The sequence below is a fragment of the Globicephala melas genome, chromosome 2 (assembly GCF_963455315.2).
Source record: "Globicephala melas chromosome 2, mGloMel1.2, whole genome shotgun sequence".
In the NCBI taxonomy this organism is placed as follows: domain Eukaryota; kingdom Metazoa; phylum Chordata; class Mammalia; order Artiodactyla; family Delphinidae; genus Globicephala; species Globicephala melas.
Window position 1 is genome coordinate 68,711,890 of NC_083315.2, and position 15,065 is coordinate 68,726,954.

The window sequence follows — 15,065 nt, forward strand, 5'->3', positions numbered from 1 at the left end:
GTTGCGGAGCACAGGCTCCAGACGCGCAGGCTCAGTGGCCATGGCTCACGGGCCCAGCCGCTCGGCGGCACGTGGGATCCTCCCGGACCGGGGCACGAACCCGTGTCCCCTGCATCGGCAGGCGGACTCCCAACCACTGCGCCACCAGGGAAGCCCCAATAGTCCTATTTTTGCTGTTAGTGTCAGTAACTATTTCTGAAATGCAGAGATGCTACTGCTGATATTTTATTTAATGAATCAGATAAATCATTTCCTACATGATTAGAGTTGATGGTAATGACTCAAGAGTAAATTACTTTGCACTACCATGGTACCTGCTATACTATCCAATTGTGAAAAGATTGACGGTCAGGCTTGGCAGAAGTTTCAGTTTCTGATGATTAACTAGAGAGGATTCTCTATATTCTAACTCAAATATTGAGACTTCAGTTACATTTTCACATCTATCATTAATATTAATTGGCCACTATATGAAAATGTATTACATGTAGCATATCTTTACAATTTTGGAAAGACCTTTAAAGTGGTACCATTCTATATGAGGTTCTCTTTGTGGCTTTGCCTAGTAAGAGATCAAAGAGAAGAATCATTATGAATGAAAATTAATTTGGATTGCAACATAAAATGAAAGTGGTAGAATTGGATGATATAACTTCTAAATAACATTTACTTTTAACACATTGGTGTCATATAGTAAAATTCCAAAATGTCTGAGGATTGCTCAGTTCATACTGGCAGTGTCATATTACATGTTTTAATCAAGAAAATTTCCATTTTTTTCCCCAAAGAAAGATTTCAACCTTTATAGACCTATAATTCTACTCTAAAAATGATTTCCTAGAATAGAAAAGGAAAGAAACTAACATTTAATAAATGTCAGTATGTATAATTTTATTCTCACAATCTTATTTTTGCCAAAACAGGGAATATCCTCATTTTTATAAATGAAGTAGCTAAAATTAAGTTTAAGTAATTCATCCAAGGTTATAGAGCAGTGAAGATATCTTATTCAGAAATTCCTTTCCTATTCAGAAGTTCCTGTCCTTTGTACCAACTGGAATTCTTTAGGGATAAACTAGCTCCTCTTGAGATTAAATTTTTCTTTTTATATAGTGTTTTCATAACTTTCCAGGTTGTATTAATTACTGAAGGTGATTGTTAACGTACAGATTCCCACCTTCCCTAGAGATTATCTAGATAAAAAACACTATACTTTAGTGTTATCTAATCAACTCAAGGCTGTTTCCTTTGGGAATTATAATTAGGGAGGGAGATGTGGGAGTAGAGAATATGGAAGAAAAGAGTAAAACAAGAGTACATTCTTACAAAGCATCTGTTGAGTCAGACACTGCTAGGCCCAGGAAATACACAGATGAGCATGATACTGTCCCTTTCCTCTGGAGCTGTACTGCATAGAAGAAAGAATCCCCAACAGTGAGGCCCTCTTCCTTGGTTTTGCTGGCCCATAATAAAAGTCTCTCCAGAATGTATCCCTTTTGAATGCTGAGGATCTTCTGTGTCTACTCACTGAAAATTGGATCATCCTGGTTCTAAAGAATGTTGTTTGAACGTGGGTTATTCATTTTGTTTGAATCTGCATTTATTAGTTATTAGTTCATAAACATCTTTTTATGTGCTTTTTGTTTGTTTTTGTTTTTATTCTTTTATGTGCTTCTTAGTCACTTGTAACTCTTTTGTGAATGGCCTGTTTAAGTGTCTACTTTTTTTGTCCTTTTAAATTATTTTTAATTACCCGAGGAATACATATGTATATCTCCCTTTGTAAAAAAAAAAGTAGAGCATTATAGATAATGCTAAAGATATATTTCTGTAATATGTCTTCATTGAACACATAACTTTTAAAAAGCATAAATGGTTTCATATTGTTCATGTTTCTGCAAATTGTTTTTTTTCCCAACTCAGCAGTGTTTTGAGAGCTTTGTGTGTTGATACATACAAGTTCTTTTAAATTTTAATTTTTTATTGAGCTATTATTATTCACATACCATACAATTCACCCTTTTAAAGTATACATTTCAGGAATTTTTAGTATATCCATGAAGTTGTACAGTCATCACCAGTATCTAATTCCTGAATATTTATATCACCCCCAAAAGAAACCCCATAACCCTTAGCAGTCACTTTCCACCTCTTCCCCTCCCAGCCTTGGCAACCATTAACCTACTTGTGGTCTCTATGGATATGTCTATTCTGGATATTTCATATAAATAGGATTATACATTATGTGACTTTTTATATCTGGCTTTTTTTACTTAGCATGTTTTCACGGTTGATCAGTGTTGTATTATGTATCAGTACTTCATTGCTTTTTATGGCTGAATAGTATTTCCATTGTTTATCCATTCATCAGTTGATGGACATTTGAGAGTTGTTTCTGCTTGTTGGACATTATGAATGAATAATGCTACTGTGAACATTTGTTTACAAGTTTTTGTGTGTACTTATGTTTTTACTTCTCTTGGGTATATGCTTAGGAATGGAATTGCTGGGTGAAATGTTAACTTTGTTTAGCTTTTTAAGGAACTGCTACAGAGGTGGTAGTTTTACAACCATTTTACAACCCCACTAACAATGTGTAAGGGTTCTAATTTCTCTACATCCTCTTCAACATTTATGTCTTTTTTTTTTTTTTTAATATAGTTTTTTTTTTTTTTTTTTTTTTTTTGCGGTACGCGGGCCTCTCACCGTTGTGGCCTCTCCCATTGCGGAGCACAGGCTCCGGATGCGCAGGCTCAGTGGCCACGGCTCACGGGCCCAGCCGCTCCACAGCATGTGGGATCTTCTCGGACCGGGGCACGAACCCGTGTCCCCTGCGTCGGCAGGCGGACTCTCAACCACTGTGCCACCAGGGAAGCCCTATGTCTTTTTTTATTATAGCCATCATAGGGATGGGAAGTGGTATCTCATCATGGTTGTGATCTACATTTCCCTAATGACTAAAGATGTTAAGCATCTTTTCATGTGCTTATTGACCGTTTGTATATCTTCTTTGGAGAAAAGACTAAATATTTGTCCATTTTTAAGTTGGGTTATCTTTTTATTGTTGAGCTATAAGAGGTCTTTATGTATTTTGAATACTAGACCCTTATCTAGATACGTGATGTGCAAATATTTTTTCTCATTCTATGGGTAGTCCTTTCCTTTTAAATGCTGTATAGCAGGAGTCAGCAAACTTTTACTATAAAGACCAAATATTAAGTATTTTAGACTTTATGGGCCATATGGTCTCTGTTGTGACTTTTCTTCTTTGCTGTTATACTGCAGAAGCAACCATAGACAATGTAAAACAGTGAGGATGGCTATGTTCCAATAAAATTTTGTATATGGACACTGAAATTTGAATTTCATATAACTTTCATTGTCATTTTTTTAATGTAGAAACTGTTCTTAGCTCATTGATCTTGCTGTACATATTTCATCTCACAAGTATATTTGTAGTGATTTTTATATTTTCTTATAGTGGTATTACTCTTGCTTGACTGACTGTAGAAATAAAATGCCATTTTTATAGATACCATTATGAATGTATAGAAAATCATCAGAAATTGAAATAATATCTAAGATTCTTGATTATAATGATATATATTATTTAGTTTTTTCTTGCTCATTTAAAAAATAACTTGTCAAACATGAATAGCATCCCTACTTTATTTAAGGTAGAGCTTTTAGTTGTATTTTTTGTTTGTTTGTTTCTGTTTTTTGGTCTTTATTTCTTTTTTATTTTAACTTAAGAGAAAATTGAGATATAATTTCTTTACAGAAAAGGAAAGAAAGTGCATGGATTCTAAATGTACAGTTTGGTGGATTTACATGTCAAATATTCCCACACCCCAGAAGGCTCCCTCTTGTTCTTTCCTAGTCACTAACCTCTCTTTCCCCGAGGCAACTACTACCTTGACCTCCATCGCTAGAGATTGGTTTTGCCTGTTCTTATACTTCATTTAAACAGTCATAGTGCATGTTTTGCTTTTGGGTAGAGCCTTTAGTTTTTATTTTTATGTATATAATACTTTCTGAAGGCTTACTGTAATTACATTTCTCATAGGTTAAGAATAAACTTTCCTGCAGTGGTTTGGAGATTTTATGTTTGACCCTGAAACTTTTTCAAAATCATGAAGAACTTTCATTTAAGCAAATATCCTGAAAAAGGTTTTACTAAGGTAGTCTTTCTTCTGTCGTGGGTATATTATACAAGCATGTTTACTGGAATCAGTATTCTGTTTATAAAGGAATATAGGATACCTGTAGTAATCATTTAAAGGAAGGAGGTTTATTTATCCCCTGATGATTTAACAAAATCAGATTTTGCCCCTTGTTTTTAGGAGTAAAAAATATGCATTACAATGCTTGTTTATTTGTTTGTTTTTCTGAAATAGCATTTTGATAAATAAAATCGAATCCTTGAACTTGAGTATATGTTGAACATGTTTCAGTGTAAAACTATTGCAAGTATTCAGGTAGAATTTAAGCAACCCTTCAAACAGCAAGCAGAGAGGAATGTTATTTGTCAGTGTTTCTCTTTCCCTTTCACCTAGTATCTTCAGAGAAATATTTTGTTCTTGTGTTCTCAGGCCAGATTTTTCTGTCACACAGCTTGAACTAGATTAGCGGCTTCTCTGCCCTTTAATCCTTCCCCTGTTTACTGGTGCCTTATCCTAAACTAAAGCCACTGTCTTTCCCGCTGATGGGAGATGGTGATAACGTGTTTGGGCTTGTGTTAATCAAAGGTACTTGGTATAGCTTGATCTTTTTTTTTAGGGAAGCACTTAGTAGGTGATTGATAAATGGAATACACAAATGACCCCTAATCTAGTTTAAAATTTGGGGCTAGAATTTATCCAGAATGTATTTTTGTTTGGCCTTGTGTTTAAGAACAGACACGTAAGAATTAAATTGGCTGAATTAATAGTTAAATTTATTTTTTAAATGCGCAATTGTCTATTTTTTAAAAATTTAGATTATTTTGTGAAGATTGAGGTGTGCTTGCCAGTGCAGTTTTTCTTGTAATGTATGGATAGGTAGTTATAATATTCCCAAAGGACAGAGATTCCCATGGTTTTAAAAATTCTTTTTACCTGTCTAGTTAGGTTACACAAAGGTAACATAAAAATGTATACCTAGACCTACCAACATGTAACTAATTCCTGTGTACCTTTTGCTCTGTATCTGTTAATAGTCTGTATGGGATTCTCTACCATGCGAGCGGGGGCTACTCTTCGTTGCGGTGTGCAGGCTTCTCATCGCTGTGGCTTCTCTTGTTGCGGAGCATGGGCTGTAGGTGCGCGGCCTTCAGTAGTTGTGGTGTGTGGGCTCAGTAGTTGTGGCTTGCGGGCTTTAGAGTGCAGGCTCAGTAGTTGTGGCACACAGGCTTAATTGCTCCGCGGCATGTGGAATCTTCCCAGACCAGGGATCGAACATGTGTTTCCTACATTGGCAGGTGGATTCTTAACCACTACACCACCAGGGAAGTCCCTGACTCCCCGCTTTGACTGCCGAGGGCCCGGATTCAATCCTTGGTTGGGGAACTAAGATCCTGCAAGCAGTGTGGTGCGGCCAAAAAAAAAAAACTTTAGCGAATGGAGAAGTCGAAATCATTTCAACTGATCTTTTCTCTAGATGCAGTCTATCACAAAATGAAAGAACCTAGTTAAAGTGAACAAAGTGTAGTTTACTGAACTCATCTTTATCATCTATTTTAGGTATAAACTAGGCTGTTTGTTGTGGCTAGTGGAGTGAACTACAAGCATTTTTGTCAAGTATGTAGGTTTCAATTTCAATGAGTCTTTAAGGTTAAACACTATTTGAATTACTTTTCTCTGTCCTTTTACAGCATCCACCCGCTTTGTGAAGTGTGAAAAATGTCATCATTTTTTTGTTGTGCTATCAGAAGCAGACTCAAAGAAAAGCATAATTAAAGAACCTGAATCAGCAGCAGAAGCTGTAAAATTGGCATTCCAACAGAAACCACCTCCTCCCCCCAAAAAGGTATAGGTCTTAGTTCAGTCTTATAAGCACTTTATCTTGAAAACATTTCATTGCTCCCCTCCCTCCAGTTTATATTGAATCTTAATACTAGTATCTAAACATGTGTTATAAGTTCTTAATATGGACTATACCTGGCTAAATTGTTACTGATATTTGATACTTGAAATTCAGGTATGGAATCCATTGCTGTTTTCCCATGTCATGATTACTGTATTCGTAGCAATGAAATATAGTTGATGATTATTAAAATAGTGTTAATGCTGAGTTAATCTAAAATGATATCCTTAAAATAGAGCAGCTGGGGATTTATTTTTGTTAGTTTGGGCCCCTAAATAACACCAGCCTGCAATTTTTCCCCCTTAAGTTAATCTACTTTATGGTAAAACAGCCTCGGGCTAACAGTGGAAGCAAGTAATTTTTTCCTGACCAATGTGCCAGGGCTCTCCTGTATAGCACTGTGACTTTTGTGGTGTGGGCTCTTCCTAGGAGTCTCAGATGGATTGTGATTTGGCCATGTGAAACACAGCAGAGTGTACCACCAGCTTCATTGGGTACTTGGCGTACACTTTCTGAGAAGGAGGAGCCCTGCTCTGGGCTGTGTGCCCTCTGTTCTGGCCATATCTCAGATGTTTGCACACTTACATCATTTGTCTCACCCTCTGCTTCGGTTTAGCTTTCTTCTACTGTTTAGGTACCAGTGCATTTGTCTCTGCAAGTGTGCTATGGCAGGTTTAATAAATCATGGGTATAATTTGTGAGGAATGATGATTTTTAAAAACCGTAATAAAATACATATGGTCAACGACTATAGAATTTGTCATGTAAAAATAAATGAAGTAATGGAAAATATAGCTGTTAAGCTTTATGTTCCCCTCTAATTTGTGTAGACTTCAAACATCTGAGTCAAAGTTCTAGAGAATAAAGTTCTAGAAAATAACTATTTTCAGGAGTTAGTGAATATTAACAGTTAATTTCTGTTTCTAAAAGCTGAAATAATTTATCCCAGGTGCTAAGCTCTTGGCAGTATCCAAGTTTCATCTAGAGCTTTAGTTTCTACCAAGAATAAGGCTTTTAGATTGCCATTTAGATAAAAGCATAGCTTTAAAGTTAATATCTAAGAAGCAGCTAAATGTTTATGAGCATTAAAACACATTGATACTGGTGGTATAATGGTCTTTGATTATATAATGCCTATTTTGAAAAGGTTAGTTTTATAATATGTTGTCTTTGTGAAGAATATTATTTATATTATTGAGAGAGGTGTAAAAAGGATTTTTAAAAATGATTTACATTAATGATGATAGCTTTAGACCCATGGTGGCAAGTGTAGGTATTCTAATTGACTTTAATATTAACTTTCAAAAATTAGGATCAGTGACATTGTTTATAGAATAGAAACTGGCATAGCACTAGAAGAGTACAGGGATACTTTGTTAAGCTAGAGAACAAAAGAATTGTGTTTTGTTCCTTTTAAGTTTGGGGCCTCTGAATCATTGCTACATAATGTGTCATGCCCCTTGCAATTTGTTTTGTTTTGTTTTTAAACCTAAAGGGAGCAAACATTCATTCGTTTGTTTATTTATTTATGGCTGTGTTGGGTCTTCATTGCTGCGTGTGGTGGGCTTTCTCTAGCTCTGGTGAGCGGAGGCTACTCTTCACTGCGGTGCAGGGGCTTCTCATTTATGGTGGCTTCTCTTGTTGCGGAGCATGAGCTCTAGGTGTACGGGCTTCAGTAGTTGCAGTGCGTGGGCTCAGTAGTTGCGGAACGCAGGCCCTAGGAACGCAGGCTCTAGGGCGTGCGGGCTTCAGTAGTTGTGGTGCACGGGCTTAGTTGCTCCGCGGCATGTGGAATCTTCCTGGACCAGGCATTGAACCCATGTCCCCTGCATTGGTAGGCAGATTCTTAACTATTGCGCCACCAGGGAAGTCGTGGCATTTTGTTTTGGATGAGAATCTTTGTTCAAATTTAAAACTGTAAGTAAATGTGCTCAGTATAGAACTTCCCCGTTGGTCCAGTGGTTAAGACTCCATGCTTCCACTGCAGGGGGCACAGGTTCAATCCCTGGTAGGGGAAGTTCCACGTGCTGCACGCTACAGCCAAAAAAAAAAAAAAAAAGTGTGCTCAGTATGTAACTTTAATGTGCATATTTTGTGATAGCTCATAGTAAGTTGTTCATATCTAATCATTTTTCAGATTTATAACTACCTCGACAAGTATGTTGTTGGCCAGTCATTTGCTAAGAAGGTGCTTTCAGTTGCTGTATACAATCATTATAAGAGAATATATAATAATATCCCAGCTAATGTGAGACAGCAAGCAGAAGTTGAGAAGCAGACATCATTAACTCCTAGAGGTTAGTGTTTTGATAATTGACCAAAATAGAGATTACTGTGCTTTAGAGGTAATCCTTATTTGGAACTCTTTGCTTTTGTCTTAAAATACTTTTAGTACACTACAGCATTTTTCAAAATACAGATCACTTCCCATTAGTGGTTCATGAAATCATTTCAGTACATTGCCAACAGCATTTAAAAAAGAGTTAATAAGTGTGAGTAGAAAATACCAGAGTATGTTAACAACTTAAGTGTTGTTTCTTAAAACTTTTGTTTTCAGTTATATGTACATGGGTTCTGGTATACAGATTGAGACATCATTTTTGAATTGTAGACTTGACCACAGCTATTTCCCCATGACTGGATCATTGCAGTGCTCTCTGTGTGACTCTTGAGTTCTTCTCTTTTGGGTTCAGGATACAGAATTTCATTTGCCTAAGTCAGAGATATATGGAGATGATAAAGCTTACAGAACATTTTCAGCACTCTTTCCTTTTAGTCCCCAGCTACAGAGTGCAGGGTTCAGGGCAAATTTGTAAGTGATTCAAAGTATAATTCCTATTAATGGTAGATTCTAACGTACCAATATACTGTGTAATGTCAACTTACTGTGGACAATATTGTGTGTGATATTAATAGAATGATTTTATTTAAAAAACTATGAATAGAGTACAGTGTAAATATTTTAAGGTCTTTTGTGTGTGTGTGGTTTTTTTTTGGCCAGGGAGCTGTAATTTCTGATTTGTCCTACAGTGTATCATTTTACATTCTTTTAGTTATCATTTTATAATTTTAGGGAGTTCTGCTAAATACTTTCAGTATTAAATTACTTTTAGTAGCTACTAAATATATGACTGATTGGCTTAATGAAGACAGTTGTTCACTGGTTGAGCTTACTGCAAAATAGTCATGTAGTAGGATCAGTTACTTTTTTAGAAAGTATAAATCATAGTAACTATTGAAAGACTTGGAACATTCATTTTTATAAGGTCCAAATCGCGTTGTTTAGTCATGGAGCAAAATGATTTTTTCTGATTCCTTCAGTCAACAAGTTAATAGTTAAGCTCTTCTAGGTGCTGGAAAAGCAAATGGTTACATGGTATTTATAGTATGAGGGATTTAAACTCTTATTAAAGACCTAAATTATTACTACTCTTTTCTTAAAATAGATAGCAGCTTTGTATTTGACAAATGTGAATATTAGCAACTGGACAGCCATCATTAAGCATCTTTGGGGTTTTTTTTAATGTAGAAAGTAGGTAGCATATAAATTCTTTGATAATGTGAAAAGCTGAAAGGACGTTAAAGAACATATTCTTTAAATATATTTGGAAGAGGGCAAGAAGTGGAATACTCCTTGTTTGTTCCCCTAAATTAAACAAATATATAATATTTTCACATTGCCATTTTCATCCTCTTTCTTAGAGTTAGAAATAAGAAGACGGGAGGATGAGTACAGATTTACAAGTAAGTGACCTCTCTTCAGGTCCTCCTCTGTAATCATTCTTCCTTTTGAGATTTACCTCAGTGAAGTTTGTCAGCAGTAGTAATGGTAGACATGTATTTGCTTGTGTATTACTAAGAAAGATACTGTATATTATCTAAGCCTGTTTGTTATACGTGGTATATATAACTTTGGAACAGTTTCATAGCTAATTTGTGTAGTTTGTAGATGTTGGGTTATTTTAGATATTTGATTTTATCTTTTCTGTTGTGATATTTCTTAAAGCATAATGTAGAGAAATAAAAAGTATTATATGCAGTTTTTCTCTAGATCTGCATATTAACAGAAGTTGTATTTTTAAAAATCTGTAGCTTGAATATTATATCCTTTTTTAAAAAAACCATACAATTAGAGTTGGTCTGCCTGTAAGTGACAAATTTTAGGGGAGGCAGATTATCTTCCAGCTACTCTTTGCCAGAAACCACACTGTTTATTTTTTGGTGTTTATGAAACTTAGTGTAGACTCGCTAATTATACATAAGCACCAACTCACTGTTGCGAGCCCTAGACTGCCCCTATAAGCATCAGATGGTCTGATGGAGGGTGTGGAAGGACCTGATAAACCAAAGGTAGTGGCCATTCTGATGTCTTGAACCCATTCTTTGGAGGTGGATATAGCTGCCATACAGAGGGAGAAGGTTCCAAAGTTATAAGAAGATTCATGTTGTCACAAAAGACAAAAAACAATAGATAAGCCAGTATGAACATTTTTCGCTTAAAAGTTTGATAATTTTACATTTGCCTTTGAACCAAACAGTGTTATACATCTACTATTTGAAGTGTACTGTATATTCAGGATGAGCTATGAGAACATAACTAGTTTACCAACTCTGGCATGAGATTTATTAAATGTAATGAAATATGCTGTCAATATATATTCATAAATTTGGGCAGGTGGCTGATGAAGCTACTATGAATTATTAAAGAAAAGTCTATAGTGAGTATTTTGATAAAATATATATGTAGTGATTTTTTAAAAATGTATGTAGTGGGGCTTCCCTGGTGGCGCAGTGGTTGAGAGTCCGCCTGCCGATGCAGGGGACACGGGTTCGTGCCCCGGTCCGGGAGGATCCCACATGCCGCGGAGCGGCTAGGCCCGTGTGCCATGGCCGCTGAGCCTGCGCGTCCGGAGCCTGTGCTCCGCAACAGGAGAGGCCACAACAGTGAGAGGCCCACATACCGCAAAAAAAAAAAAAAAAAATTCTTGGATGTTCCTTTGGAAATCACATATTAGAGACCAACATATGTCTTTTTAACATGTTAAGATTGATGCTTTTTTCCTCCATCATTGGAACATAAAGTTTTTCTGAAGTTAAGCACGAAATGAAATAGTTGGCTTGCATATAAGGGCTGTGTGTTATACAAATACTTAAACACAAGAAAACGGTAGTACTAATAGTAAATTCTTCCAAAGCACATATAAAACTATCTGCCAGGCAGTGTTTTAAGTGTTTTACATGTATATACTCATTAATCTTCCCCAAACCTATGAGACAGAAACTATTATTTTCACTACCATTTTACGTATAAGAAAATTGAAGCACAGAAATTTTAAGTAGTTTGCCTAGGGCCATATAGCTGATGAGCTGCACACAACTAACTATTCTAGCCTGCTTGCTCATAGTCCTTATTATAGAGAGCTGCCTATGTAATGAGAGATAATGCAAGAACAGAGACTTAACTGAAAGAACAGGAGAGTTATCTCAAGTTTACCCTGGAGCATATTTTCATAAATGGAATGACAAACATCATTTGTTCTGTACTATTTAAATTATTCCTTTTTTAAAAATACTTAAATCATAGAGTAAGTTAAATACATGTGTCATATGATTTCACTGTAGTCAGTATGCTTCTTGTGATTTTGTTCAAATTACCTAAATCATCTTTTCCCCATTGGGCAGACCTACTTTTCAGCCAAGCACCTTCTTATATTGTCACAATTCCTAACTAGATTTTGCTGAAATTAAAAAAAAAACTTTTCTTTTTTTTTTTGTTTAGTAGGGACAACTATCTAACTGAACTAATATAGACTGCATTTTTTTTGCCTGATGTGAATTGTACTGAGACATAGCATTGTGATTTATTCGCTGATCATTAACTGTCAAATGGAGCACAATTAAATTCAAATGTTTATTTAATGCCTATTATTTTTGATGACTAGAATAACCCTTTACCAAAGGGTGTGACCCAAAGATAGTTTGGAAGTGACAGCCAGATAGAATAGTACTATAATAATATGTCTGCTGAACATGTCTGTTGGTTTTTTTATTTATTTTTTTATTTTTTTTGCGGTACGCGGGCCCCTCACTGCTGTGGCCTCTCCCATTGCGGAGCACAGGCTCCGGACGCGCAGGCTCAGCGGCCATGGCTCACGGGCCCAGCCGCTCCGTGGCACGTGGGATCTTCCCGGACCGGGGCACGAACCCGTGTCCCCTGCATCGGCAGGCGGACTGTCAACCACTGCGGCACCAGGGAAGCCCCCAATGCTTTATTATTTTAATCAAACCAACAGACAGGGCTTCCCTGGCCGCTGAGCCTGCGCGTCCGGAGCCTGTGCTCCGCAATGGGAGAGGCCACAGCAGTGAGGGGCCCGCGTACCACACACACACACACAAAATAATAATAAAGCATTGGAAAATACTGATATTCTTAGAAACAACCTAAAAATAAATCCAGAAGATATAAACAAGTATGATATGAGCACAGATACCTTGAATGCTGAGAGCCAGGAGCAATATGGATAGTTAAAAATCTGGCTAATTGAAAAGAGTATTGGGATTCTTTCCTTCAGCCAAGAGAGAGTGAGAATAAGATTTTTTTTTAAGGGATCCAGCTGATAAACTGTTAGTTTGCCAACAATATGATTCCCATATAGTTAAGATTATGTCTCTAATAAAGGAACTGCAGTGATCCAGTTGAGATCCTGTAAAATCAGGAATTCAGATAGGGCCAAAGATAATGAATCTTACCATAGTTGGTTTCTCTGGTAGACTCACAGGATCATTTTTAAATGTGGAAGAGACTGTTTAAAGGTCATATGTCTCAGTATTTTCACTAAGGAAGCAGGCCCAGTAAAGCTAAGTGACTTGCCATGCTCCTACAATAGAACCGAGACTAGAACCCAAGTTTCCTATTTCTCAGTTCAATGTTTTTCCCTTTCTCTACAGCCCTGCTTATTTTCATTTGTACTGAAAAAATAATATACCTTTATCTTTCAAAGTGCCTCCAAATCAATTGTGTTTTGTTTTGTTTTGTTTTTTTATTGGCTGTGTTGGGTCTTTGTTGCTGCACGTGGGCTTTCTATAGTTGAGGCAAGTGGGAGCTACTCTTCGTTGTGGTGCGTGGCCTCCTCATTGTGATGACTTCTCTTGTTGCGGAGCATGGGCTCTAGGCACGCAGGCTTCAGTAGTTGTGGCATGTGGGCTCAGTAGTTGTGGCTCGCAGGCTCTGGAACACAAGCTCAGTAGTTGTGGCTCATGGGCTCCATGGCATGTGGGATCTTCCCAGACCAGGGCTCGAACCCATGACCCCTGCACTGGCAGGCGGATCCTTAACCACTGCGCCACCAGGGAAGCCCTTGTGTTTTGTTCTTAAACACAGGCATAGAAACACAAAGTGTACATATGACTTGCTCAAGATCATATAGCTATTTAGAGGCAAATAAAGGACCAAAGCTAAAGCTTTCTGACTCCTAGCACTGTTCTCCTATTACACTGCCTTCTTTTCAGTAAAAGTATATTCTTCATACAAGTTTATGTAAATAAGGAAGGTAAAAATAATCCATTTCCTTTGCTTAAGGTTCCCTGAATAATCATTGTGTATTGTACATTTGTCATTAGATAATTTGAGGCTTTCTTCCTTTATAGGTAAGGCAAAATGTCAGAATATTTAAATTTTTTCTAAATAGGTGATTGGTTTTAGATGTAGGGTTTTATTGGGCATTTTTTCAGGTAAAATCAAATGAAGCTCTAATAATTCCTTTGGCATTTTTTCAGAGTTGCTTCAGATTGCTGGAATTAGTCCACATGGTAATGCTTTAGGAGCATCAATGCAGCAACAAGTAAACCAACAAATACCTCAGGAAAAACGAGGAGGTGAAGTATTGGATTCTTCCCATGATGACATAAAACTTGAAAAGAGTAATATTTTGCTGCTTGGACCAACTGGGTCAGGTAAATAACTTACTGAAAAATCACTACTCATTTAAAAAAAAATAGAATATAAATGATTCTGTAACCTGTGTCTTATGACTGGGGGATTCTCACTCTTAAGAGGAACATCTAAGGCCAATCTTATGGTAGTTATAAAGGGCTTAGAACTGAATTTGAGGTGTTGGTATTGCCCTTTAGGCCAGTCCCTAATATCTTAACAGGAATAATGAAAATAGGGTACCATTATATCTGAGTAATAGTGGAGAAAAGATGTAACACTAATTTTTCTTATTATACATTCTTCACATTTAATTTGTTTTGCATTTTTGTAGAGAAATTGTATGACAACATATTTTTAGTAAATTTTTAGTTACTGTTTCTATTTGTAGGTAAAACTCTTCTGGCACAAACCCTAGCTAAATGCCTTGATGTCCCTTTTGCTATCTGTGACTGTACGACTTTGACTCAGGCTGGATATGTAGGTGAAGATATTGAATCTGTGATTGCCAAACTGCTCCAAGATGCCAATTATAATGTAGAAAAAGCACAACAAGGTATGTTTCAGTGTAGTTTGTCCCCAGATATAGTCTGTTGGGGAAGCAGTCTAATAGCAAGAGAATATAATTTTTATTTTGAGTCAAGGAGTAAAATTCTATAATTATATAAAAGTAGCTATGTTAAACATTTTCTAGCATACCAAGGGCCACAAAGTTTGCTTTGCCTTAATGTTATAATATGGCTACTAGGGTGAAAACAGGCTAAATTACTATTCCATTAGATCCTTAATACTATCATTGTTTTTCCTGTTCTGACTTTCCTCTATACTCGTAATGCTGGGGTGGGGTAAGGGAGGGGATGAGGACAAGTGCAGGAGAGTGCAAGATGTATATAGAAACAAATTAGGCTATTGACTTAGGGGATGTCATAGATGCTGCATTTCTCTTTTCCCTATCTATCATCTGTCCTTGTTTACACGAAGAGCTTGACAGCTTCCTGTCCAAATTCCTTTAAGACAAGAATATGGATGGGAAAAAAATAAGCTAAAATTTTGCTAATACCAGCCCTGTATC

At 36.6% G+C, this 15,065-nt stretch overlaps 1 protein-coding gene across 2 annotated transcripts in view; it reads left to right on the plus strand.

Moving 5' to 3' along the window:
* Positions 1–15,065, plus strand: part of CLPX (caseinolytic mitochondrial matrix peptidase chaperone subunit X) — a 37,222-nt gene that overhangs the window by 10,051 nt on the left and 12,106 nt on the right. The window contains exons 4-8 of one of the 2 annotated variants that reach the window (XM_030875264.2): positions 5,852–6,006; positions 8,201–8,360; positions 9,766–9,807; positions 13,840–14,016; positions 14,385–14,549. In XM_030875264.2, coding sequence (XP_030731124.1) covers positions 5,852–6,006; positions 8,201–8,360; positions 9,766–9,807; positions 13,840–14,016; positions 14,385–14,549 — 699 coding nt within the window. The remainder of the gene's footprint in view (positions 1–5,851; positions 6,007–8,200; positions 8,361–9,765; positions 9,808–13,839; positions 14,017–14,384; positions 14,550–15,065) is intronic. The other variant, XM_030875265.2, reaches the window with a different exon arrangement.